The 17,957-nt window shown below is 37.0% G+C and overlaps 3 protein-coding genes across 3 annotated transcripts; all 3 read right to left on the bottom strand.

The window, feature by feature from the left end:
- Positions 1–11,349: 11,349 nt before the first annotated feature.
- On the bottom strand, positions 11,350–12,257 carry LOC119085336. Its single transcript, XM_037195719.1, has 5 exons — positions 12,151–12,257; positions 11,935–12,087; positions 11,748–11,885; positions 11,574–11,684; positions 11,350–11,507 (listed from the first exon to the last, which is right to left on the bottom strand). Exons 1-5 carry the CDS (start codon positions 12,217–12,219, stop codon positions 11,466–11,468), a joined length of 513 nt encoding a protein of 170 aa, XP_037051614.1. The 5' UTR covers positions 12,220–12,257; the 3' UTR covers positions 11,350–11,465.
- Positions 12,258–13,655: 1,398 nt separating this feature from the next.
- Positions 13,656–15,444, bottom strand: LOC119085326 (multiple inositol polyphosphate phosphatase 1-like). Its single transcript, XM_037195708.1, has 3 exons — positions 15,140–15,444; positions 14,038–15,082; positions 13,656–13,975 (listed from the first exon to the last, which is right to left on the bottom strand). The coding sequence occupies exons 1-3, from the start codon at positions 15,333–15,335 to the stop codon at positions 13,810–13,812; spliced, it is 1,407 nt and encodes a 468-aa protein (XP_037051603.1). The 5' UTR covers positions 15,336–15,444; the 3' UTR covers positions 13,656–13,809.
- A 921-nt stretch (positions 15,445–16,365) lies between these two features.
- LOC119085337 lies at positions 16,366–17,498 on the bottom strand. The gene is made up of 5 exons (XM_037195720.1): positions 17,371–17,498; positions 17,034–17,186; positions 16,862–16,975; positions 16,528–16,641; positions 16,366–16,464 (listed from the first exon to the last, which is right to left on the bottom strand). Exons 1-5 carry the CDS (start codon positions 17,434–17,436, stop codon positions 16,417–16,419), a joined length of 495 nt encoding a protein of 164 aa, XP_037051615.1. The 5' UTR covers positions 17,437–17,498; the 3' UTR covers positions 16,366–16,416.
- Positions 17,499–17,957: the final 459 nt, after the last annotated feature.

Raw genomic sequence — 17,957 nt, 5'->3', positions numbered from 1 at the left:
ACTCATTCATATCATAACCGGTAGTCGGTCATTTTCGTTCGAAGAAATTCAAATACATTGCTTGAAGCAGTGGGCGATTTCTAAACTAGCGAGAGCCAATTAACATCAGAAATGCTTCACTTCTCGTTCCTCTCAATTACCTACCTTGAATTGAAGTAAATTGTAAATTGGCAATAAACTCACCAAATTAAACAAAACTATCCACCGAGGTCGCGACATCAAATTATAATGAGCAGTAGACGCATTAAATTCATACAAATAATCGTTCGCATAACAACGGGACGATTTATAAATGTCGAGCACGGTATATGAACAGTCGTAAGTTTTATCGCTAGCTTTTTATGCCGTTGTTATGTTCCTTTGTTGACTTGTCCATTACACTTAAAACGGAAAAGCTTTCTCAGCTCATTTAAGTGTATGTCCAGTGCCGCATTTGTGTTTATAACACGACGACCCAGCCTTCGCACACCTGTAAACAATATTATTGAAATGACGTCATGTCAACATATTTGATTTACTAATACAATTTCACGTAGAATCTTCTGATGACTACATCAAACAAAACATTTTTTTTAATTCATTCAAATGAACACTTGTTCATTGGGAATCATCACCAAAGTGGGAGAAAAAAAGTGGTTCAGGCCATACAGTGCAAATCCAAGCTAGTTTATAGTAATGATGCCTTATGAAGCAATTAATTTATATTTCTTTCGGGTTTACTCTCACGTTACGTAAAGAAACTAGACGACACATATTTATATCATAAGACATTGGGGCATAAAACTTCGCTGTGTGTATATACGCAGAGTTCTTTTTGGTTGGTTTATTAAGTTATGTTTTCTCTGCAGTCAGGCGAAGGTCAACTGTGTGTTGAGAACCAAAACGAAATTATTTTCATGTGTATACGAACACAATCAACATTCATTACGACGAATATAATATGTTTATTAGGAGTTTTTATGAATATAAACACAAAGTTAGTATTTTTATTGTGATAAGTGGTATTGCTCACACACATATAAGCTGCTACGAGCTTTGGCTCTGAATCATGTGTGGTTTCTACGTAAAACGAAAATTGGGAACGAGTAAGTTGTCATTAAAATCAAATCAGTTTTTTGCTTTCAATGAAAATTTGTAACTTTGGAAGTTGATGTTTTTGCTTGAAGTTATGATAGCTGGATGGATTTTAGGTTGTTACATCATAAAATTTAGGCAAACACATACCAATAAACGTTTCGTATTTCATGTTGGGACCACATATTTTACGTAATTTTATTCGAAATTTCATCTTTAGGTATAATTACTCGAATTACTCGAATCATATGCAAAAGAAAACTCTTGAGCATAGAACTGCTCCTAGCATTAACTCAGACGTCAAAAGCTTTCGATGATATGAGGTATGTATTTATGTATGAAAGATCTGAAAAGCATAATCTGATACCACCAGACTACAAGTATTTTATATGTTAATTCTAGGAGTAGTGTCATGTCTGGACTGTGAATACGTAGAGTTGATTGTCAGTTTGTTTATGTTGTCACCATCGATATATAATATAGGGTAGATAAGTAATGTCAAAACAACTTTATGCGGAAAGATCGCATGGATGTATGTGTAACGTAACTTACAAACGTACTTACTTGTCATACAAATATATGAAAATAATTGAAACTCTGCATTTCTCAATTTTCTTTTTCTCTTCGTTTTGTATTGTGATTCGTATTTTTTGCACTTGTATGTGTGCTATATTTCCGAAATTTCGTTCTTCGTGTCTCAATATCTACAGTATATTATATCGATGGTTGTCACCAATTTCTCTTGCCATTGCCCTTATAGCATTTGGAGAAGGCGGTTGCAACTGCAACGACAGCAAGGGTATGACGTTGCTATGATGTTGCATCGAAGTAAAAATGAAACTTAATTGCAACGTTTATGCAACGTTACTGCAACGTCTGCGACACTACTTTGAAAACCACCTTTAAAAGTTGGTGGAAATCAATTTAGTTAACACAAGTAGCCAGGTTTTTTATACTTGTCAAAATAACGTTACGATCGATCGCATTTAGTTTGATTTATTCGAAGAGAGTTCAAGTGTTTGCACCAAAAGGATTACAATTATCATAAGTTCATTTCAAACGAAATTCCTTACAAAACACCAAGGTAAATAAGTATTTTATTTTGCGTAACTACAAATCGTTATACATACAAATCCAATAGACATACCTATCATATAATATAAGGTCTGAGCCCCCAAATTCTTATCTCATCCAGAAAATTGAAAATGTATCGATGTAAAGTACCGAAGCATATGAGCCGAGCCAAATTTCAAGAGAAAATCAATCTTGTTCTGAAAGATAATTTAGAAGACAATTTCACAACTGCATCAGATTCGAGAAATCTTAGGACTCCTAGTAGTCAGTGTGGAGGTTCAGAAAAGTAATAATATTTGAAATATTATGCAGAATATAGCTCGGTAAATAATACTAAATTATTAGTTGTTCGAATGACGATAATTGGGATTGGATGGATTTTGAGACCGACTCAGAAGATGAGAATGATGATTGTCTGCTACGCACGTGGAACAGTGACATACGGGACTGGGCCCTCAAATTCGGTGTTAATCATCAAACAATCAATGGCCTCTTGCAAATCTTGCGTTTTCATAACATTGCCAATATACCGAAAGACGCCAGAACCCTCTTAAAAACGCCGAAAAAACGATTGATCAGTGAAATATGTGGTGGCACGTACTGGTATAATGGAATTGGAACGAATTTGATGTCAATTTATTTCGGTAAACCCAAAATTCCGGATGAAATTGAGCTCATGTTTAATATAGATGGACTGCCGATTAGTAAAAGTTCTAAAAGCCAATTTTGGCCCATTCTCGGCGAAATCTTTAACAGCAACTACGAACCCTTTTTTGTTGCAATTTTTCATGGGTACTCCAAACCAAGTAACGTAAATGACTACCTGGACCAGTTCGTCAACGAACTAAATCATTTGTTAGAAAACGGCATTACCATCAATGATAAAGAAATCGAGATCAAGTGTCGATGTTTTTTATGTGATGCACCAGCAAAGGCGTTTATAAAATGCACCGTATACCACAACGCCTATTTCGCATGCAACTTTTGTTGTGTGGAAGGAACTTATGATGAAAATCGCATGTCGTACCCTGAGTTTAACTGTGCTCTACGCTCTGACAGGAGCTTCCGTGACAAGAGTCAAGAGGAGCATCATAAAGGAAAATCACTATTGGAAGATATTCAATCGCTTGACATGGTTCGTGACTTTCCAAATGATTATTTGCATTTGATTTTGTTAGGCATACAAAAAACGCTGCTGAAGATTTGGACCAACGGCACAAAATTTGAAATTAAATTATCTGCTGCACAGATCGCTTCAATGGAAATGATTATAAAGACAATTGTGAGAAGTGAGCCCGCTGAATTTGCGAGAAGAATAAGGGACATTGAATGTTTGAGCCATTGGAAAGGAACAGAGTTTCGAATTTTTCTTTTCTATACTGGCCCTGTTATTTTGAAAGGCATTCTGTCGTCCCAAGCATATAATCACTTTCTTACGCTTCATTGTGCCGTCAGAATTTGTACAAGTAGTCTCGTCTCATCACATTTACACATCGCCGAAAAACTTTTCAAATTTTTTGCCGAGGAATATATTGAAATATACGGTGAACAAAGTGCGAGCCACAATATTCACAACATTGTCCATGTTGCCAACGACGTCAGCCGATTTGGAAAGCTCGATTCATTTAGTTGCTTTCGCGCAGAAACAAGATTGTTTTATTTGAAGAAACTGCTAAGGAAAGGAGATAAACCGCTCGCACAAGCAATAAATCGATTGGCGGAAATGGAACTATTAGATCCGAAAGAGAGGAAGAGTGTAGAACTGAGCCTCGTAAAGAAACACAGAAATGATCCAGATGCGTATGAACAACTATTTTGGAAAGATATGCGAATCGATACTTCGGAAAAGAATAAATGGCTCTTTACCGAAAATAATGAAATTCTTGAATTTCAAAAAGCAAAGTACATAGAAGGATGCCTAGTTGTAGTTGGGTCGAAGATTTTACAACAAAACGATTTTTACGAAACACCATTGAGGTCATCGTTGCTTCATATTTATGTTTCCAATGGGAAAATGGGGCCGGCTCAGACTTATCCTCTGTCTTTTATTAAAACGAAGATGTTTGCCATGTCGTCGGTAGATGGGGAAATTGTTTTCTTCCCCATGCTTCACAATGAGTAGTGTAAAGAAATAACGTTTTCGTTCGGCTGCTAACAATTTTCATTTCCAACTTTCTTCTACAGATAATGAATAAGGATATCATGTACAGTGTGTTTGAGGTGTACGGCGATGTTGGGAAGCGATCTGCATTCGGTGCACCAGACAATTGGGAGGTAGATGGACAGCTCAAATGGCCCAAAACGAGAAACATGAATTTTTATCGAAGGAAACGTTTCGCTCCGGACGACGAATGGGAGTCTACTTCTGACTACCGGGTCTTAGCTAGAAATTTGTGTAAGATGCCGGTTTCCGTTGTTCAGTTCATTTCCTAATAATTTTATTTGAAGCTTCCTTCAAAGCATGTCTGGCAAAAGAGCGGGAGCTTGAACTTCATAGCGATTCCGAGAGTGTGGAAGAAGCCAAAAAGAAAAAAGCGTTCAAGCGACTTCATCCAGTTAACGCAAAGTCAAGTGATTTCGACCTAAGTTCAGAGTTTGAAGCGACCACTGGTAAGAATATTTTAACATGACGAGCACTTGATAATTTATTTCCACCGTAACATCCTAGCCAAAAAGTCGAACTGTGCTCTCGACCCGAACGGTACAGTATTGGATTTGATTTGTGATGGTAAATTTGTTTTCTTAGAATCACTATTGTGAACGTCCTTTAGATTTGTGTTTTAACAATATTGTGTTTGATATCGTGTGTTAACTATAGATTAGAATCAAACCCTCAAAGTTACTTTGAACTGTATTTCAGGTACACCAGCGATTATTCATTCCATTGAGATTATCAAAACAGTTTCACATGTTAATGAAACTAACAACACACGAAACAACTCGTCATCGACAACGATCGACTGGACTCCCGATCTTTCGGATTTGAATGAAATAAATATTGCGGATATTCCAATCGTGCTAGATGAAGTGACTGGGGAGTGTCTGCCGTTGATTTCGGATGAATCGCCAAGAAATGAAGGTATAAACAGTCTTTAATCTTACTGTCTAAACTTAATCAGCCAATACGATTCTAGCGGTTCAGGAAAACTTAATTGAATCTGACGATGTGTGCGACCTGACAACGTTCATCAAACAAAGTTTTCGTGCACTATCAGGTATAAACGAGATACTTTTTAGGATAATTCACGAAACATTTCCGATTCATTTGACTTTGTAGATTCAATTTCTTTACGATTCGATTCGATCGAACAGACGGTTATCTCTCTGGACAAAAAAGTGGATAATTTGGCCTTAAAACAGGACGCTTTGGAATTGAAAATTAATGCATCTCAACACAAGATCGATTCCGAGTTGAAATTATTAGCTGGAGTCCACGTCAAACTCGATACTCTTCCGAATGCTCCTGGTACAACGAAAAATCGTCCGAGTGTTAACATTCCTTTTCCTCTTCCGTGCACTTCTGTGGAGGACGTGAAGAAGTTGCTGGTGACGATAAAAAATGACGTCAACATTGCCGATGATTTGGTAATTCAAAATATATCAAAAAGCCAGCAGCAGCTCAGATGTGCAGGAACATTTTAAACATGCGCATCTTTCTGGCGCTAACAGATTTAATATTAAATCTGTTAGTGCCGAGGCCAGATTCGAACCCGGAACCTCAGTAGTCTGAAGCGTTAATAATCACACTGAGCTGCTGGTGACTCGATTACACAATGATCCAGTTTCGTTCTTACTGATTTTGACTTATTGACACGTAAACAATAACAATATTACTTGTACGGAGAAACTCCAATAGATGGGGCGAACTTTGTTGAATACAATCCAAACACACCAAATAGTTTAAACACACCAAAACATGATCATTTACACGACCAGCTTTCAAATTGATTAATAATAAGTGAGCGCGTTTTATTGCCTAATGTTTAAAGGAATGCCAGTGGAACAAAATGTTTTCCCATACTTTATAATGTTTAAATCGAACTAGAAATGGCAATTTGAACCTACATCACGGTACTTTATTTACTCACTTAATTTTAGTATGACCGTTACCTCAAGGGGCTAACCAAATAATAACAATTGGAGTATTTGACCCCTCTCGATCGAAATTTTCTATTTAAAACCTAGAGGTTTAGTGCTTAATATTCGGTTTGCCCTTTTGCACAGGAAACGCAGCTCACGTCATTTGGTGGAGACACAGCCCGAAAATGTACATACGGAATACTTCGACATTTATTTGCAGAAGAAGTGGCGATGAAATATACGTGGCAGGGCACATCTGGAAAAGATCCATTCGAAAAATTGACTCAAATCAATGATTTGATCAAGAAATCTGTCAGAGCACACTTTTCGACTTACACCGACAACGAGTATAAAAAAGATGTGCAAGAACATTTGAAACATGCGCTCACTCGTGAATCACGAAAATATTTGTAAAACCAATAACGCCGTATTCGCTGATACAATTTGTACATGATCAATGAAAAACTGTTTTTTGTTGTAAGATGCACCGAAGAATTAGGATCTTAACAAATGAAGTTCTGATATTACTGATTTCTGAACTTTGAGGTTCACGCTTTAATTAAAGACAGACATTAAATCCCGTACTTTGTCTCACCGATTTCAAGACTTTGTAGTTGGCGCTTCTATCTACGAAGAAAAATTTTCAGCAGAATATCTCTTCGCTCTCTAGATTCTGAAGTAAAAAAAAATTTCACAAGTGAAATGAAGATGTCGGTACGGACAGAAAATCTTGGCGCAACGTTGCAGGAACGACGGTTGCACAACCGTTGCATAAAGGTTTTGCAACCTTCAAACGCTATCAGGGTGATATTATTGAAATAGCCCACATGAGGTAATTATACGCAGTGCTTATCTTTTGGTAGGTTAAAAAAATAATAATTTTTGTGGAAATCCGTTGAAATCATAATTATTTTTTAAATCATTAAACAGCACTTGTACTTTGGACTAAACAAAGGTCATCATTCGAATGATGCTAATTTCGAATGGTAAATACAAAGGTCATATTTAATTTCGAATGATCTCAATTTACGATTCGTCTTTTCACAAAATATTTTCATAAAAATAACGATTGGGTTATCGGTTTCAAAAATCTAAAGCTGTTTGAATTCTGGTCGGGTTTTTAATCAAATTTTCGGGTTTTAAAAATGTGATTCGGGTGGGGTTTGGGTAGGATCGGATTTCTGTTTCATTGAGTTTTGGGTTCTCGAAATTGGAAAATTTATTTTAACGTTAGGGTGGGTCGAATTTTACATTTTTCTTACACTCAATGAACGTATCTGTTCGTTCAGTGATACCTGAAGGAATTGATTGTCGGCAAAATTTACTGAAGTACACTGTCCGAATGGAGACCTCGATTTCCGACAAGTTAAGTGATTTTAAAGCTACATTATTCAGTCAATAGTAATGGTTACGCCTTACATAATCACGAGGGGTAACCGACTCGGGTAATTGACTACACACCCTCAAAGGAATTGCCGGAGTAATTGGAATTGATGGAATTGACCGGAATTGATCGGAATTGCCAGGAATTGATCGGAATTGATAGGAATTGACTGGAAATATGTGGAATTGTAAGGAATTGAAAGTAAATGAGAGTAAATGGTGATAAGTGTGATTATCGGAAAGAAGGACCAGCGAATGCAAAACCACATTATTGCCTTTTTGTTTTAATTTTAAAAGCTCCCGCGCAATAAATAACAGTGTACAGTGTTGATCAGTTCCATTTTAGAACAGGTCCAACGTCCTTTTATGTTCAAAATATGCACACTGAATGATTCTTCTTCAGAGGATTCTTGTGAGTCAGATACGGAAGAGTTTGAGCCGCAACAAACAAGTGAATATTCGTCGGGGGAATGTTAGGCTGGGACATTGCCGATGCGAAATGCTCCAGTTTCAAACCAAATTTACAAAAAAATGCATCACCGACAATATCATCTATTCCATCTACTTTTCAAAAGCCTAAAATCTTATGATGTCGATCACTTGAACGAAACAAAAAATTGAGTGCTTTGGCTTTTGCTGACGTGTGCTGAATAAATCCATTTCCTGTCGAGGTACGAACAACGTTTTGTGCATCGGACAACTGAAATAGACAAAACACAGCAATTTACTTGAAAACATACACACTTCACATTCACCATATTAATCAATCGTATAGTCATGGAAAAATTCATTACATGTAATTTCTTTCCCGCACCATAAATCGTAAAGAAATGAAGTTTTTTTCATGCCTTGGGCATAAATTACGGAATTTTTTTCGTAACTTAGGCCCTCAGCATGAAAAGTTGTATACGCATCTGTTGTGGACGGTTTATTGCAGGCACTTTCGCTTGTCGCCCTCACTTCGTTCGCGCTACAATCCGCGAAATTGCCTAAAATATACCGTCCACAACATATACGTAAATAACTATTCCTGCACGATATATAGTTCGAGAGAAACTGACATTTCTTAATGAAAAATCATGGCAAAATATGTCGTATTTCAGTTGTCGGATGCACAACAGTTTTTCGTCATTTCTGGCTTGGTACGAAAAATACTATTTATCTAAAATAAACAATGATGTGCGATGTGAAATCATTTTAAACAAAACTGCAGTCAATTGGACGGATTAATCTAAATTGAAATTGAAAAATCTCTTCTAAAATTACGAGTAAAAATTAAAGATTCTAACAAAATGAGTCACAAATGTAGGACAACATAGTTGTTCCAAATTTTATCTTGATATAATCTGACGATTCTTTTTCCAAAATGCTTAAGGGTTTAACTTTGACTTTAATTAAAGAAATAAAGGGAATTAAAAGGAATTGACAGGAAGTACCTTTAGAAATACCAAACTGCAGAAATAAGACGTAGGATTGGTCTTGCATGGGCAGCGTTCGGAAAACTCAGACTAATTTTCAAAAGCAAAATGAATAATAGTCTGAAACGCAAAGTTTTCGACACTTGTGTCCTTCCAGTGCTCACTTATGGAGCGGAAACGTTAACTTTAACGAAAGCATCCGAAGATAAATTGAGAGTGACACAAAGAGCCATGGAACGGAGTATGCTTGGAATAACACTCAGAGACAGAATGACGAATCAATGGATTCGACAACAAACCAGGGTCGTTGATGTCATGGAAAGAATAGCATCTCTGAAATGGAGCTGGGCGGGACATATTGCAAGAAGGACAGACGAACGTTGGACCAAAAAGATCATGAACTGGCGCCCATATAAAAGACGAGCTATAGGTAGACCACCGGATAGATGGACAAACGGAATTAAGAACGTTGCAGGTACAAACTAGCAGCAAATGGCAATGGATCGTACGAAATGGAAAGAAGTTGGAGAGGCCTACATCCAGCAGTGGATAGAAACAGGCCGAAAAAGAAGAAGAAGAAGACCTTTAGAAATTGAAAGGGTATTGAAAGGGAATTGAAATGGAATTGAAAGGGAATTGAAAGAAATTGAACGGAATTGAAAGGAAATAGAGCGAATCCGGCAATTGGACGAGTTGGTCCGGTAATTGAGGTAATTAAACGGAATTGAAAGGAATTAGAAATTGATTTGCCACCATTTTGGCCAGTCGGTCACCAAACCCCTCGCATAATCATGTCATAAAAATCATTCAGCAATTATACAACCTCAGTACCGGACTGGCTCGAAAAAGCCCATCGGGGGCTCCATGCAACTCAATTTAAAAAGGCCCACAAATTAAAAATTCTCATACAAAAATCCAAAAGGCCCATCGGGAATTCCCCGAATTCACCATATGGCCAGTCCGGGCCTGAACCTCACTTTACTGCAGCGAGAATCAAAAATCTCTTTTGAGTTACGCAAAAAAAACCAATTTAAAAAAAGTTTCTTCCAAAAAACCATTTCTGGACCATCCTGCCTGAGTGCAATCAGAGGTAAGGCATTTTAAAATGAAATATAAAATTTGACACACTCCATAAGACGTAGTACATGTAAACGATTTAGCATTAATTCATAGAATAATACTAAAATAATTCGTCAATACACATCACCACATTTACCATGATACGTATATTACATAAATAATAAATTCACCTGAGTACCTATTATGAATGCTCTGATAAGCACTAATTTGACTTCAACTCTACCTGATGTGAATTCATTTCTGGGCTTCGATGGAGCAAATTTTGATCGACAAAAGGCTAGTGTTACAACACCTTTTTGGATATATAGAAATCCCAAGATTTTTGTCTTCAATTTTTCATTTATTTTGTTCTTTCTATTTGTTCTACGTGTATTTCAGCTCATAAGACTGGACTACTTGCCATTACATTTCTTCCACTTAACACGTATTACGAGTTAGTGCAGCGACTCACTTGACGTTTCTTACGCCACCTTTATGCCACCATGAAACAACATGCGAGGTCATTTTATTGAACCATTTATTTATCGTCAATGAGTGCCCGATCCGAAAACCACGATCTTTTTGTGAACTGTGACTTGATTTGCTATCTTATTAATTCCCTTATTATAGATATTGTTAAAAAGACTAGATACACCTGTCCAAGGTGGGATAGGTGGGACTTTTTATTTCTGACCGGAAATATATTCTAGACTCTATTGTGAATTGGACATTGCTTAAGAAGTGGAGATTTCGTCTCGTCGTTTTCCTGGTCTTGGTCCCACTGACCATGCTGTGGGCCTTTTGGATTTTTGTATGAAAATTGTTAGTTTTTTTGTTAGTTACAAATGAGTTGTATGTAGCCCTCTTCACGGTGTCCCGTAACAAAAAATAAAGTTTTTCTGAAGGTTACCCAAAAAATGAATTCTGATCCGAGGGCTAGGACCTAAAAAGAGTTCAAAACCGCTGTGCACAGTCTTCAACTAGATCGTTCCCCATAGTCGAACTGTGAAAAAAACGATATTTCCCATACATTTTCTAGATTCTTCAGAAAATGATAAAACAGAGCTGCTGCCTACCGGTTAAATTTTTTATTAAAGGGCCAGTCCGTCCTTGAAAATAGGTAAAATGAAGACATTAATTCAATACTTCTACTCGAGGCAGAGAGTTTGGAACACGTCTCTATAATTACTGTCCTGATGTTTTACGAAGATATAGAACTCTGCAGTTCAATTCTTGATCGTCTCCAATAAGAAGTCGTTGATGCAGAAATAATACTTTTATTTTTATTTATCATAATCAACACAGTAATTTCAAAAATTCAAAAATCTATTATTGCTTGAAGAACTAACACAATTCTGTAGTGTGGCGGAGACGTTCTTACTTAAAAATTTCGAATTCCACTTTGAAACAGGACGAACCCTAATCAGAGTTTAAAAGAAAAAAAAAATTAATTTTTTGTTTCAAAAAAATGTGTTTCCTCATTACCGTATCATGTGTAATTTCAGTGTCAACTGCAATCTTGCCACGAGCCATGGTCAAGTATTTCCTGAATTTTGCTACATCGAACTTCTTAGTACCATCCACACATTTACGCCCCTAATGTTTTCAGAAGTAACACTCTCATTTCTGTAAAATACTAACCAAATCCGTTTTACAAACCTTTTCGATGGGACATGCAGTTGGAAAGCCAACCATTTCTAGAGGAACTTTCGCCTCTTTATGTATTTCGATTTCTGAACATAAATCTGGAGTGCCCGTCATTATTGCCATGCCATTCTTATAAACTGTATATTTCGCCTGAAGAAGAAACTGTTAGAAATGGTTCAAACTGTGTACGATGCCATACTTTCGCCTCTTTGAATCCCTTGGACGAAACACAACCGGATGTGATAACTTCGCATTTTTTGTTAATGGAGCTGGTGAAGTTCGAATCAACCGTAACGATTTGACCTTTACCTCCGCAATTGTCGATGCTATTGAATTTGAATTTGAATCCGTCCTTCAACGATAAATATTAACAGTCAGACAATCGACAAAATACACTCAACATCACACAACTTACACACGCTGAGGATAATTTTAAATAAACTAGTGAGCAACATAGGAATAGCAACCAATTTACTTTCATCATCTCGCCAAATATTTACTGTTTGAACCGAAAAATAGATAGACCACAAATCGCGTGCAGAGTTCACTTCTGACTGAAAAATTTGAATCGATTTTTTAGCATTTATAGAGGAACCATAGTTTTGGCGAACTTCCGATTATTTGGAATCGTTCTAATGAGCTGAATTTAAAAAGCAATCATACGCAAAAATCATTTGAACTAAACATTTAGACTCGGAATTCGAACCCATCATTAACATTGATAGAAATCAGTACACATTGGATTTTGTATCTCTCCTTTAAATCTGTAACTTCAATGATCTCTAAAATGGAATATTGATGATGTGTGCCGGTAATATATTCAAATGTTACGCAAAATAACTCTCAGGTTTTATTATCATAAATTTCAGTGGAAAAAATAGGTCCCGATGATGTAAACTTTAAAAAGTCGTCCCTATTACTAACGTCATCCAATTTGATTAGAGAGCTTGCGCAAATGAATTTTAAATGCCTAGGGTCGAAAGTGGCTTATTACACACCTAGAGAAAACAAGAAAACTGGTTTAGGTTTCAAAAGCATGTAAAATCCATTACATACCTCGGGATAAAAGTTGAAAAGTCTCATTTTCGTGTATTTATTGACCTCGGCTTCGCCTCGGATCAACAAAATTCACACGAAAACTCTACTTTTCAACTCCTTTGATCCTTTGTTATGTAATACTTATTTTTACAACCGAGTGATAAATGCTTTTTTAGGCACTAGAGTTGTATTCAACGTTTTTCGCAATAAAGGTAAGGGACAGTCCTGCTTTTCGTCACTTGTTGCGAAAAAACTAGTTTGTGGAAACATATTATTATTCGAAAGGGACAAGAACACTCTTTTGAGAGACACAAAATTGAATTCACGTTCTTGATACCATCTTTAGCTGTCGTTGTGGAAGTTCGTTATCAGGTCAAAAATGCGTAAAATTAATCGGAGAAGCGAAAAGAAAATGAAGCATTAGTCACGTTATCCCTAAAGTACCTAAAAACGCCGTTTCGTCCCGCGAGTTCAAAAACATCACAGTTCATCTTCATAATTTCCGCAAATTAAAAAGTGAAAACAAACCCATTGGGGGAGCTCATCAGGAACGATAATGTGTGTAAGTCTTTGAAGCTTTGTGCGTTCTACTTAGCTTTAGATTGGGTGTCATTTGTGAGTGATATATTTGGTTGGTAGTAATCTGCGAGTTTGTTTGAAGGATAATGAGAATAGGTGTAGTCAACGCACTTCAAGCAAAAGTGCTTCGAGTGACAGCTGCCAAATAGAGTACTATTTTGTATGACAAATGTTTACAGATTTTTTACAGTGCACAAATTTGTTCGGTACACTGTCCCGCGTCAGTACTCTATTTATAGTACCACTCATGCTTGAAGTGCGTTGGTGTAGTAGAATAAGTATGGAAAACAGAGTGGATTTGTGTTTTGTCAGTGGATTTTTATTTTATTTTTCATTTCGTATTCTCTAAATAAATTTTATCAACAATTCGGTCTATCAACTCGGTGGCGATGATGACCTGATATGATTATCAAAAGCAAATTGATGAATTCGAAAGGAGTCGAAAGGCTCACAAAAATTAGTCATCACTACAGAAAAGTGTTGAACAATTGGCATCAATGAACCGTTGGAATCGATTCACAATAAAACTCAATTTGCACACTCCATTTTGTTGATCGCACCCCGGAACCAAAATCGGTCGCTCGTTAAGTAGGAAAATCACATCGTGGTCTCCACCATCACAACTACAAAAATAATTTAACTGACTGTGTACATGAGTCATTCGAATATTCGATTCTCCACTTACTCAAAACGAACGGCAGCCAAGTTACCGCTATACGGCGTAATCAAACTCATTAGCCAGTTTCTAGTCGTTTGTTGAGCAAAATTATGCTGATGCATCGGCCAAAAATCTCTAAACGATCCCAATATGACCAACATTGCCTGAATTTCGCTCGCAGAAGACATGAAAATGCGAGCCATTGCATCGGAATCATTTTCAGATTGCATGTGGCGCAGTAAGTCTTGCATCAAGCCACAGTTCATGTTTTGAAGCAATCGTTGGTTCCGAACGCCGTAACCTCTGGAGTAAAACCATCTCATATCTTCGTAATATTCCAATAGCAGGTGATGAGCAATCGAAAACGGAGCACACCAGGGAGAATCAGGACCCGTTTCAGAATTGGATGTTTCGAATGTCGTTGCCACAGCGAATACGCAAATGTTCCACATGGTCCACACTTGATCAAAGTCCATTGGATTTGACGTGTGAAAGCCTAATTTCCTATTCACTTGCTCTATCAATTCCCGTATCTCGGGTCCTTCTCTAAATGCAATTCGTTGACGTTCCCAATCTGCCGTTTCCTCATCAAATGCAGGGCAAAAACTAAATGGACTTAAGAACCAATCAGCATCGGGTACAGGTTCGTAGACAACGTTTGCGGCTCCAGCTTCACCAAATAGACCAGTGGCAAATGCGCGGATTGAGTCATTGGACTGTGGAGTGCTGGTGTGACGGAAATGAAAACGGGCCGGTGTGTAAGTTTCGGATAAAATGTTTGGAAAAATTTGTTGAAAACGCCGGGAAATATTTTGCACAGCAAAGATGCCCGATTCCGTTACCATAGCTGCATTCTCTATTCTGAATAAATCACCAAATTCTGAATCCATTGTAAAGTCACGAATATTTTCGAAATCCTCTCGGCACAGAGTCGTTCGACCTGCCAAATAATTTTCAATGGTGGCATTTTGAACCGATGATTGTGTAAAATCAATAATCCGCTGAAGCGTCGGTGGATTAGGCAAACGGGTTCCGTACATACCCAGGTACCACAACCTTGATGGAGAACAAGCTGAACCCAAATTTGTTTCAATTTAAAATATTATCAGGTTGTCCCAGAGAGCCTTACTTGAAACATACGGGTTCACAGTGGTAAAATTGAATCGACGAATAGCTTGGTAACTAGTCAACACAGATGCCATATTGATCTGGGGACGAATGTTGTCTGTCGCATAGCAGTACGTTGGATTGTGCATTGACGGACCAGCATCAGCCGAAAAAACAACAAAGGCTGTAAGTCCTATGAAGGCTACATGGAACTGCATTGTAGTACACTTGTGTCTCGCGCTACCACTCACTAAAAACTGAGAACGTTTCTACGGAATCGACAAGCTTTTGTAACTTAAATTATTTAGTGTACCCGTGCACCGACTGTATTTATGGCGTACGTTTAAAATAAACCTTTATTGCTTCAATTATGAATTGAAACAAAGAATTGATAATTAGCATCAGCATTAACACGATGTAGACAGTTTATCTTGGTCAAAAGCTCGTAAATTTCGAATGATTAGATAGTTGTTGCTTGGGTCAATAAACTGGCTGAGAAAGTACACATGTCGAGTAGTACTTAATACACATGTTGAGTAGAACAATAACTTTACATAGCACAAGTTTCAAGGAAAACTGACGAGCGAACGAATGTTCTATCGAGAATGCAATGAATTGCGGATACTTCCTCAATTCGTTAGTAACTCATCAAATTCATCGATCGCAGAGGCAACTACTTTATGGCAAGAAATTAAAGAATAAATGGGCACTGGCAAAAGGCCGGACGGTTTGATTAACAATTCGAACCGGACGGTTTAACAATTATTGGAAGCGTGGGAAGCCGTTGGTTTGGGATATAACTTGTGGCGGCACAGTCTGCAAAACATATATGAAAGCTATTAGCAAACGGACAGGTGGGGCAGCGAAATGTAGAGAGTGTGTGAAAACTACGTAATATTCTTCGTTCGGAGATCGATCTTGCTTTGTACCGATATACATTGAGACTGTTGGTACCTGAGGAGACGAGGGAACAAAATTGCTGGACGAAATAGGAAAGAAATCGGTAGAGAAAACAGGAGAGAATTGATCGAAATCCTTTACAACTTGGAAACGCAAATATTTAAATGTAATGACCGCCCATATTATCTCCCTTGGTCGTTTCGTGTTATCATTAGCCTCAACATAATATTTAGTTGATTAAATATTGCACTCTTTGTCAGACTGAGCTTCATTATTCAGAACTTAAAGCCCTGTCATTGATTTCGAGAAGTCATCTACTGTTTCAGTAAAAAGTCTTTTAAAACTGGTCATCGTTTTATTACATTAAACGGAAATTTACAAGGAACTCATTATTGCTTCCTAAATCCTTCGAGTTATCTCCACTTTGACGCAGAACGTATTGATCTCCTGAAATGAAATGATTCAAAATCAAAATTTTACGAAAGACTCTTCTTGTCTGCATGAACTTACTTTCTTATTAGTGACTATTGTAGCGTCGATAGTTATCTTTCCAATGAGTTTCGCCAGATATTTTTGGTACGATGATAAATCGAGTCCACTACTGAAGTTATCGGAATATTTTTTCTATTTTGTTATAGAAACATTAGTCATTTTGTACCAAGTCAAAGCAGCTCGCGCTTTCATTTCCATTTCCATGTCTATCATCTATCTTAATTCATTCATCCACCTCAAAGAAACCAACTTTTCCTTGCTCAAGACGAGTCTACGGAAAGACCAAACGATTGTGGAAATGGAAACAAAAGGTAGAGCTGCTTTGAATGAGAGCATTATAATAAACAGGTACCTTGGTAAGCGGGCATTCATATGGATAACTTGAAGTGGATAGAAGTTCACATAAATTGATATTATTGACGTCCAATACAGTCAATATTCCGTTCTTTTTCGCTTTGAGGTTTAGCTAAAATTAAAACCGATTAGAGACGATTTTAGCCGGACGAAAATGTAGAAAATTATACCTCTGCACTTGTTACTGGTTTTAATAGTTCCAAGGTTCCATTTAGGTACAATCGGCAATTTTTATCCAATTTGAAAGTTGGATTGGGTTGTACGACCAGTGTTGGATTATTGGGACCATTTTCAAAACTGTCCAGTTTAACATCGTATCCGTTCTAAGAATTTTCTTGATTTTTGTTAAACATTCCGATCAAAATAGCACAATTTTCATGTTGTACACATGTGTTGTTCGAATTTAGAGGGGAAAACTATTTGCGGAAAATTCTTTTTTTTCCAAGATTTGCATAGACTTACAAAGACTGTTGTAACGCAAATATTTTAACAAAACTGAAAACTTACACAGGCAAATGAATAGTGAAATATTTGAAATAGGCAAATTAACACAGCGAATCCTAGGAACTGCATTTTATTAGAAATAAATCAACTTTTAACGGTTGGACTTGTAATTACTGAAAGCTACGTCCAAATCCGGCTTTTATATCTAAAAGGGTAGCTTGATTGTTTGATGTCGTGAACCGATTTCCAATCAAGAATTCATTATCTTTTCGTGAAACGAATTTGTTTCTTTTAAATAATGAAGCAATCACGAATCGATGGAAAATAAAGAGTTTCACCATTCATGTGTACCTACAGTCTAGGATATTGTCACGGATACGTGACTACTTGTATTTCCGACACAAGTGTCAGCCATGATTTTTAATATTACGATGTCTCGTCCAAAGCGTCGAAATTAGGATTTCGCAAAAAGCGTTTTCACGCACTAGTGCGAAAAATGTAAGAAAATCCTTTGTCGAACTAGTGCGAAAAAGACTTCCATTTTGCTGTCAAAACTTGTGACAGTTGAAACTTTGAAATTTAGTTGATGGAGATGGAATTGACATTACTTTCAACACTCTTACGTCGAGATACGACACATCTATTGAATT

The sequence above is a fragment of the Bradysia coprophila genome, unplaced genomic scaffold (genome assembly GCF_014529535.1).
Source record: "Bradysia coprophila strain Holo2 unplaced genomic scaffold, BU_Bcop_v1 contig_94, whole genome shotgun sequence".
NCBI classification, from domain to species: Eukaryota; Metazoa; Arthropoda; class Insecta; order Diptera; family Sciaridae; genus Bradysia; species Bradysia coprophila.
The sequence above is the reverse complement of the archived record's forward strand: the minus strand, read 5'-3'. Positions and strand labels throughout refer to the sequence as shown.